Source organism: Puntigrus tetrazona, chromosome 3, assembly GCF_018831695.1.
Source record: "Puntigrus tetrazona isolate hp1 chromosome 3, ASM1883169v1, whole genome shotgun sequence".
Taxonomy (NCBI): Eukaryota; Metazoa; Chordata; class Actinopteri; order Cypriniformes; family Cyprinidae; genus Puntigrus; species Puntigrus tetrazona.
The window spans coordinates 16,372,487-16,383,273 of record NC_056701.1 but is presented as its reverse complement, the minus strand read 5'-3'; the positions used below and the strand labels follow the sequence as shown (position 1 = coordinate 16,383,273).

Here is a 10,787-nt window from a genome sequence, read left to right as displayed (position 1 = left end):
ATAGGAGAAAGTGGTCCGCTGTGGAGGATCCCTATGATAAGTGTAGCGATCATGAAATGAATTATAATTTAGCTTTATATTTAATGGTGCTTAATTCCAGGAGGTCTATAATACCTTGAGCTATTCATACTTATGGTATTATACTTACAGCAACTCATGCTATAGTGTTATCCTTTAGTGCTATCAGGGTTTATGTGATTTACCCAAGAACATTTTACTGAATCAACATGCTTGTTGGTCTTAGAACAAACAATCAGATTATATAGTTGGTTTCGGGTTTTGTTTTCTACTCTTATGTCTCTGCGATGAATTAAACTGAAATTTATTGCACAATAATAATAATAATACAGCATTGTACAATAAAAAAAAAGAAAAAAAATTGATCTGTCCAAATGATTAATTGTTTCACATGAACTTAATTTTTGTTTTTTTTGTATGTTAAAGGCATTGAATTGTGTTAGATTCTTTAGTATCTCTTCCGAAGGAGATAAAATCCAGGCACATGTTTGATTTTTTTGGATATGAGCAGCTGTAGGAATAAGCATTAATGCCTGCCGCACATTTGCAATCTTGGTAGCCATCAGCTTCATCAGAAAAACCTCTTCGCAATTTAGAGGCTCTTCACGGGCAGAAACCTATCAGAACGCAACTATAGCAACCTAATGTCTGTAAAGCAATGAATATTCAGGCTCATGCTCCACTTCCCATTCTTTCTGGCAGAAGAAGGCCTTATAGCTCTGAGTTTGCAAAGCCATTCATTAGTAGTGCCGTGTGGCCAGACTTATAGCCACACACATAGACGGGAAGAAACCGTCTAAACAACATATATCGAACAGTTTGTATAGAGTCTATCTGTCGCTTAGAGGGCACCATAAACAGGGGATGTCTAATGCTATTCATGCATTCTGTTTGTTTGCATTGGTAAAGAGGTTTCTCTGGCAAAACATGACCAGAGTCTCAAAAAACAAGTTGGATGTATGACAGAGTATGTCAAAAAACACTCTTTCAGCCCACCCATCAGTTTGCATCATTTGTTACTTTGTTACCCATATAATATAATATAATAATATAATATAATATAATAATATAATACAACATTGAGTGACTCAAAGACTTATTCATGAAGACAAAGTCACACGTAGTGTTTTTTAAGAAATATTTCTGTGACTCAATTATAAAGGCAGTCCTTTGTTGCCACCTATAAAGCGTAACAATTTAACCTAGAGAAAGTGTCACTGAAAAACGGTGACTAATACACAGAAAGCTTGTCGGATTTTAGTAAACACTGCTGATGTGAAGGTCAGACGAACCACCTGTTGACTGAAGAATAATAGTCTTTGTCTCTTATTTTGACTATCATAAATCCAAAACATTGATTTAAATGTAAAAAACATATCTCCGGAGAGGGGGATGTATCAAAGCAAAGGGTTAAAGTGACCGAGTGGCACAGTGGAACCCCTGCAGAGAAAGCACTTAGCTCTAGTTCAGAACAAAAATGGATAAAATAGAAAGATCTCGCCTTGCATGCCACCATCTTTGAACATCAAGACAAAAGTGGTGCACACAGTGGTAACCTCTTGAAATCACAGTTGGTGAATCTGAAATCTAATATGACTGTCTAGTTCTATAAATGCCTGTTGGGGTATCTAGATATAGATAACTGCAGTGAAACATCTTAATTAATTTCCTTCAGGCTTCAAGTATCAAATCAAACACTTCTGAGTAAACAGCAAGCTCTAAGCTACATGCAATGTGTCAAAATGTGCTTAACCCAACATTTACAGCTGATTTTAGAGGATTTTAGCCAGGCTTAAACATCTTTAGCACTTAAGCATTATATTATTATAATTTCCAATGCAATTAGAGAGAATAACTCCAAAATAAATAAGTATAAATGTCATTCATACTATATTTGCATTATACTTGTACTCATTAGTTTGGAATCAGGTTTTGGGATCCAAAAGATTTTTTAATGGTTTTAAAAGACATAATTTATGCTCACCAAGGCTACATTGATTTAATAAAAATACAGTTAAAAAAATAAATGAAATAATTATTGTAATAAAATTTACATTAGTATATTAATAGAATTAACCTGATAAATTAACTTAGACCCAGGATAAAAATTAGGATTTATTTTTCATATCTTTACAGTGATCAAAGCTTTTTTTTACAAATTTATATTTGGATTATGTTTACGGTATAGGAAAATGGGACTCAATTAAAATAAAAGAATAAATAAAAAGACATGAATGAACTCGCGTTGGCAAAAATAACAGATTTTTTGTTTGTTTTTTTAGTATTTTCTTTGTATAAAACTTGCATTCATTTTGCATATTAATGAGTTTTTGGGGCGATATGTAATAAAAAAAGAAGTACAATAATGGGAGAAATAATTTATAAGATTTTCATTGATTCATTTAATGTAGTCTTGTTGAATAAAAGTATTTCAAAAAACTCATACTGACCTCAAACTTGACCTCAAAGCATGTACTGTTGTATAAAAGCAATAACATACCGTTGTACCAACACATCTGTAACTACTCGCAGTCAACCCGTGCCGATATTCAGTATAACGGTACTCTTGCCCGTGAGATATTGCTTAAATGTGTCCCGAAAGCTCCCTCAGCCATTCGAAACTTGTCATTCAATCATTCCAAATCCTGTCAGAATAATCTCTGTTTGATTCATTTTCTCATTCAATGGGCCTTCGTGACAGACCTGTGAGAAGAAAACTCTCAGAGAAAACATTCTAATCTCTTTCCTCCAGACCCACAGAAAACAGATTTGTGTTCATTCAGCACTGGAAGGTGCAAGTATCTGTTCATATCGGAGGGGTTCGTTGTCAGCCTCTGCAGCTTTAAACTCCATGCAGAGCATCGCACAGCGGCTGAAAATATCTAAGCCGGCACTCCATCAAATGTTTTTTAACCGTATCTTTATTTATATATCGGTGAACAAATCAAGTTTTCGGCAAGTTAACTTTATTTCCGCTGGGTTTCTTTGCGTCCGTGGCCAGAAGCCATAGGATTTAAAAGCTGATCTCGTATTCTCGTAATTAAATTTTAGGAAGTATACATAGTCTCCGCGTATAATTTCTCTTCCTTAATTGACTGATATTTACATACAAGCCACCAGCTGTCCTAACAAAAGTAAATTAACCTGACAGTTCACCATCCCCCCGGAACGCTCTTGGAACAGATTAATTTAATATCGAAGTGTGCAAATTCTCACCTGCGTGAAACCAGCGCGGCAACTGCCAGGGAATTGCTTGATTAAATACAAATATATTTTAGCTTCTATAGCCATGGGAGTAGTATCAAATGTGATCAAAACACTAAAGAAGGGAATTAGCGGAGGGAAAACAGCCTTCAACTCTGCTTACGGTTATTACATTCATCCCAACATAAGAGACAAGCTGTGTTTTATTGGGTCACTCTTAAATTTGCTGGAACAACAATAGCCTGTTCATAAATGTTCATAAATGCATGCAAATACCGCTATAAGGTTTACAAATTACTTAATCAGACTTCAAAACCCCCCAGTTATTGGGTCTAATCTGATTGCAACAAGGATATTTACTATGTTAATTCAAAGGGCATTTATTCATGTGAAATGTGTTACCCGGGGCAATGCGTTAATTGAATAAAAGCAGACACATTAGGAAATATGGTTACCCTTTTAGGGATGAGCTTCTTGGTGAAGAACCTACCTTGACGAATGCTGGTAATTAAGGACTTTTGGTTCCCACTGACTTGCATCGTACAACATATAAGTCAGAGGGTTTAAATATCTTCTTGTGTGTTCAACAGATGACAGAAGGTCATACAGGTTTGGAAAGACATGAAGGTGAGTAAATGTTGACAGAATCTTCACTTTTGGGGTGGATAAATCCCCAGTTATTCATTTGTATGCGTGTTAATATGAATTGTGCATACAGTCATTTACAGAACAGCAATTCGAAGAAATCAACATAGAAATGTCATTTGTGCAGTAATCAATTTAAATAATCATAATCGATAATCTCTCAAATAATTAGACACGTTTCACAAAATTCTATTCAATAATTTCAGCTGTATTTTTTTGGTCCTACAGCACCACCAAAATGTCCAGCACGTTATTTTTAAACCATTTTACTGACAATCAGTATATTGCTATCTGTTACATACACAAGTGGTTTTAATGTGATGGCATAGACTTTCAGCAGAACATTATAATTATTATTATCATTATTGATTATTGTAAGTGACTGATTAAAGACTGTCACGTGTTGCATAATGCTTAAAGAGTTAGTTCACCAAAACAAATTTATGCATCTAAGAAATAAAGATGTAGAGACTTCTTCTCTGGTTTTCTCTTTCCCATCTATTCTCTGTCACACAACCACCTTCTTGTTTCTCCGGTGTGCTTCCTTGTTTTTGCTCTGGGTTTTCACTTTTACTGACAGAAAAGGTATGATTGAACAATTTAGTAAATTGCATTTCCTGTGCTGTGTGTATTACAGCAGAAATCAATACAATGACATTTGACAACATGATGTGCACTTGAGAATATGGCTTTGCTTCAGTTTTCCGTGTTACCTTTTGGCCAGAATGAGCCTTGAGTTGGGAATTAATGTGTGGTGCGCCAAGAAAAGAAATTTGTATAAAACTAATTACCATTTACTGTTTAAGATAATTATGAACATGTTAGATGACCGTTTAGAGAGTACTGGCCCTTCATCTTATTTTACAGAAGTATGTAAAACTTAATAAGCATTTTATCAAAAGTCCATTAAATTTTTAATTCATGTTTTAAGTTTTCTGTATTGGTAAGCAGTCCTAAATATCAGCTCTGGAAATGAGAAAAAAAGAGTAAGCTAAATTATCATCACATATGGAAAACCATATTTTGTCATTTAAGAAATTAATACTTTTCAGCGAAAAAGGATGCCTTGAATGTTTCCACAAAAGTTATTAAGCAGCACAAAATATTTTAAGCACTAATAATAATAATAATAATTTAATTATTCTTAACTGACTCCAAAATAATTTCCTGAAAGATCAAGTTTATTGTAAACTGTAATCATATTGCAATTAATATTACAGTTGAATAGCCTTGGTGAGCATTAGAGGCTTCTTTCAAAGCACTGCTAAAAACTGTTAAAACGCAATCTTTTAAACAGTCGTGTATGGTAATATTTTAACCCACTTTCCTAAAGAGAGTAACAGCACTGGGAACAGATAAGCATTTGTTCGGGGCAAAACATTTCAGGTTCCTTTATGTTCTTCAGTGCATTATGTGCAGCAGCCTTCTCTTCAATTCAGACCTCAGGTTTTCAATTTTAGCGTTGAACACCTGAGGCTTAAATGGGCATTGCTGAGATGATTTATTCTGGGAAATGAAGTGTTCTTCTACCATGCTCCATAAAATGAAAAATCATTGATTAAATATAATGAAATATAAATGGAAATTTCTGTTCCTGGAAGTAGCACTTATGCAGCGCATTTAATAACATGTTTATGGGCACAACAAAAAAGTTACATGGATTCGTTTGAACTGTGTTTAATTATAACTTTAAAAGGGTTAATTCTACTTCCTTCAATTCAAATTTGAATAAATGCTGCCTAAACGCTCATTCAAGTAAAAATCGACAAACGTAGAAGTCGTGATGGTGCTCGAAAAACGCGAGCAAAAAGTTTTGCCAAAACTTTTTGCTATCCAACTCTAAATTCAAGTCTCTCAAAAAGTTAGACGGCACATTATTACAGTGCACCGGAGTGTCTGAACTCTGACCTTTAAGAGAATTTGAGACGTTCCGGGAAACCAGAAGGACGTGAGTTAACAGCAATGAACCTTATGGAAAGAATAAAAGAGAAATGGAAAAAAAACCTCTAAAATCAAGACGATAACTTTCAGGGGCCAAAAAAGCTATTATAAATTTAGCACGACCACTTGTATTTCCATATCACTCAGTGTGGCTGAACCCCTGCAGTCACTAGTCTCCACTTTTACAACAGTTAACAGGCGTATAAAACTAAGCTCTCAAATAAGCGCCGTAATGAATTCTCCAGGCTCTTTTGACATGTCACTGACGCAGGGAGCGGATTGTCCCTCAAGCGTACGTCAGAGCAATGATCAAAAACCACAGCATTCAAATTGACCGAAGCGGCACGCACATTAAACATGTTGCTGACACAGGCGCTCAGATTAAAGAGTGAGGTTGCAAGAATTTCCATACTGTATGGAACACACTGCAGCTCAGTCGAATATGAAAGCGCCGGAGCTGCCGGCAGAATTCATTTAGGTATGTTTGAGTCTCTCAGCTGAAGATTCCCTGAGCTTGAGATTAGAGCAATCCAGAGTCGAACCTGACATTCTTTTTCTAGCGCTTTCAAATCAAACCTAGCATACAGTTTGAGCTACTTAAAGTTTGAGGAGTTCCTGTAGTAAAACCCTAACTCCACGAGGGCTTTAGCGGCGAATATACTCCGATCTAACCTCTATGAATCATTAAACCCTATTTTATTATCTCTAATGTTTCTGTTCTGCATACTACCAAAGGTTAGGTCTAAGCTCTCCATGCAGCACGAGTCGGATGTCATTCACAGCTGGACTGTAGAAAGCGAGTGTCTGAGATAATAATGTGTCAGGCTAATATCTGCGAGACTGCAGTGCTACAGGGACAAAGGATTCTCATTAGTCATACTGTCTATAAGACACTTATCCATCCTCTCTGCAGCTCCTCGGCTTATAATGAGAGAATGATTGCATCTTTCTACACGGCTGGAAAAACTGATTTTCGGTATTGCGCAAACAATTTAGCTTTCCAGTTAGGGAAACACAAAATTAAAGTGTTGTCAAATAAGCCACACTTCAAGAGTTCGCTAAAATGCAAATGACAATGCTGGATTTTTAACTCTTGAGCACTCGACTCTCAAACGGTTCGGGAAATACTGCGTTCCCGGTAACAGCCGGTCCACACCGGGGTGTGAGAGAGTCTGAGTGCAAACACCAGCCTGCTGTTTTCACGCGTGCAACTCAAGAGCGCCACCTTCTGGCAAGCTTCCGGTCCGGTGTTTTAGGTGCCGCAACAAAGAGTAAAAGTAAAGGCTACCTAATATCCATAGCGAACCAGAGGGCTGAGGCTCATTAGGCAGCTTTAATGACTAAAAATCATTTAAAATAAGACAAATCCAGCTTTAAAAGATGAAAAACATTTACCCTCGTGTCGTTCCAAACCTGTATGAATTTCTGTTTTCTGCCGTACAAGAGAAGACGCTTTGAAGAATGTTGGTAGCCAAATAGTTTTGTTTCCCACCGTTTTATTTATTTATTTATTTTCAGACAATAAGAGCCAAAAACTGCATACCAACATTCTTCTAAATAACATATTTTGTGTTATGCAGAAAAAACAAAAGTCATACAAGTTTGTAACAAGATGAGGATATTACTACCCATTTAATTTCATTTCAGCCAATTATCTATGATTCTACAATTTAATTATGTTAATTATTCTATGAACACTGATTTTTTTTCTGCATGTTAAATTATGGAATAATGGATTGTCATTTTGTTTTTTAACAACTACAGACTGTAACTAATAACCTAAATAATTAGACTTTTAATTAGATAATAATAATTAGACCAAACACTTACTGATTATAAATATACACACATTATTCACATAAATGTAACCATTTATAACAACAGAAACACTTCAAAGTCTGAAAGATTACCAGCTTCCTCAAACCAACTGCTTTTATGTTGTTTGAGTTGTGTACAATATTCATAGTCTAAAGATGAATCATGAAATAACATTTGCTTATCCATAATTTGGCCAGACTGCCGTTTTGTTCTTTCATGTTCAGTTCTTTGGAAATATTAACTAGTAAAACCTAAAGCAGCCTCCTGTATGTTAAGAAAGAAGTTGGAGTTTCCGTTATTTAACTTGTGGATATCCATGGTGTCACTTTACATTTTAGGTCGACTAAACTTAAAATTTAAAGCAGCATGAACAGAAACAATCAATTTTCTATTGAATGGAAATCATTTTTTTATTGCATTTTATTAACTGAACACAAACACAATTTTTTCAAATGTTACAGTCTGTTAATTCATTATCATAAGCTTTTTTTGTCAATTATAATTATTTTATTTCATTATCTGTTTTGCTTAATATTTTTAATTAGTCAAAACCTGATTGGAATCCTTCACAATCCACTGTTTGAGAACCACTGATTTAATCCATAAAATGAAATATAAATACTCATATGAGTAAATGTTTCTTTTTCTTTTCTAATATTCTTTATTTCATTATTAACAGAAGGAAAGAAAACTGCACTATATTTAGATGAATGTCAATCATGTCTTTAACACTGCTAGTCCTCTCTGATAAATTAAAATTCATATGAAATCTGACTTAATGTTATGTACAACACCTGAATCTAATTATTCTGAATAGCATTTATATCCATTATCTGTATTGATTTTCTGGTTTCTGTTGCCCTGAGCCAAGTGTTTTTACATACAAGTAATAGGAACATAATATATTTTTTAAATAAAATATATACTTATTTATATTTTACACATTAAAATGCATTTGCATGAAAAAAAAGCCTTCCTATCTCATTTTGAACATCCTCGCCAGAAAGAAAAGCTCTGCAGACTCCTTCCTGCTTGCTCTTGGTTTTAGTGTTCTTACGTCTCGAAACACAGAGGAAAGCTTCTGCTGGAGCTTACAGGCCAAAGCTCCATCCCAATATTTACAAATCAAAGATCCCCCAGGGTGCAAAACCTTGTCAGCTAAGTCCAGCACTGATAGACACATGGTGACCAGTCTTTCATGATCCAGTTCCTTGAAGCCGCTGGCATTGGGGGCCATGTCACTGAGGATGACATCTGCTCGGGCTTCGGGGAGGAGCTTCTCCAGTGCCGTGTGAGTCGAGGGCTCAGTGATGTCATGATTTGACAGCAGCTGAGCTCCGTCCAAAGGGCAAATGTGTAATACATCTATTCCTATTACGCTTCCTTTAGGAAGACCCACACCTGGAATGAGCAAAGGTATAGTGTTTATGTCCTCACCAGCTAAAAAAAACAATAACTAAATCAGAAGGCAATAGTCTAATAGATTATAAATTAGTGCTGTCAGATGATCAATCACCAGTGATTGCAACCAAAATAAATGTTTTTGATTACATAATATGTGTATATAATGTTTATATTTATTATGTACACACAAATACAAACACATGTATATATATGTGAAATATATATTATTTAAGTTATTTAAAATAATTGAAGTGTTACGTTTATACATTGAATTTTATATATATATATATATATATATATATATATATATATATATATATATATATATATATATATATATAAAAATGAATGTATATACACATGTAAATAAATAGTGTATGTGTACGCATGTTTATATATGCATAAATATACACAGTACAATATATATTTATTATGTAAAGAAAAACTTTTATTCTGGATGCCATTAATCATTTGACAGCACTATTATAAATATGAGTTATCTCTATCTCTCTGTCTTTTTAAGAATTAGTTCTGTAGACATATAGAAATTGTACTTAGCTATGAATTACTTATAAAAATAATAATAATGATGGGATGTTATATTATTATAGAAATATTAAATAAAACAGACATAATAAAATGAAAAAGTAAGTGTATTCAAAAGTTTTCATTAAGGTGGTAATATATATATATATATATATATATATATATATATATAGAGATATATAGATATATAGAGAGAGAGAGAGAGAGAGAGAGAGAGAGAGAGAGAGAGAGAGAGAGAGAGAGAGAGAGAGCGAGAGAGAGACTATTGTTTATATATTTTAATTTGTTACTATATTTTAATTGTTGTTACACTGGTGATCACTCACTTTCTCCTGTTGAGTTGACTCTCTGGACTGCAACTTGGCTCCATGCACCAGGCGCAGCACCGCAATCGATGACACTCAAGCCGGGTTTGAGAAGTCTGAATTTGTCATCTATCTCGATCAGTTTGAATGCACTTCTGCAGCGGTAATTCTGTGCGTGAGCAGCTTTAACGAAAGGGTCACTGAGCTGCCTCACCAGCCATCTCTGATCGGCTGCACTCTTGCCCTTCAGATGCAGAGGAGTCTTCTTTAGAGAGACCGCCGACACGTGAAAGAACGACCTTGGGATATGTCTCCACATCATTTACAAACACCCGGAGAGATACATTAGAACTCAAGCGCAAGAAAACAAGTGAAACACATGTGCGTTTATGGCGTCCTCAATGCTGTCAAAGATGCGCGTACTTTGCGCAGACTCTTAAATCATGTCGTTAAGCATTACCGCGCTTTACTTATCTGTATGACATATTATTCATTATTCGGATCAAACGCATTCATCATTTAGTGATCGTTTCATTGTTAAACACGCTCATCTTTGCGCTTTTGTGTATCATTGCTTTTAGTATCAGTCGAGAATATTTGACTGTTACACACTCCGAATAACGATTCGAAGACCCGTTCTTTTGAGTCGGATCTTTTCAATGATTTACGTGTGGCGAGATAAGGAATAGCTGTCTTTAGTAGTAGTGTGGCAGAAATGTTAGAGTGTACTTGAACAATGTTTACGGTTTGGCTAAAGTATGCAATTTAGACAATTTATGTATTTGAATTGCAGGTTTAGTTCTGTTCGAACGAACCGATTCACAGAAATGACTCGCTTTTCCCATCGAGAACATTTCACTGTTGCTCAACTCGGTTACAAAACGCACGTAGGCGGAGTCAAACATA

At 35.0% G+C, this 10,787-nt stretch overlaps 1 protein-coding gene across 1 annotated transcript; it reads right to left on the bottom strand.

Moving 5' to 3' along the window:
* Nucleotides 1–7,782: 7,782 nt before the first annotated feature.
* On the bottom strand, nt 7,783–10,505 carry mrm2 (mitochondrial rRNA methyltransferase 2). Its single transcript, XM_043235306.1, has 2 exons — nt 9,903–10,505; nt 7,783–9,027 (listed from the first exon to the last, which is right to left on the bottom strand). Exons 1-2 carry the CDS (start codon nt 10,201–10,203, stop codon nt 8,603–8,605), a joined length of 726 nt encoding a protein of 241 aa, XP_043091241.1. The 5' UTR covers nt 10,204–10,505; the 3' UTR covers nt 7,783–8,602.
* Nucleotides 10,506–10,787: the final 282 nt, after the last annotated feature.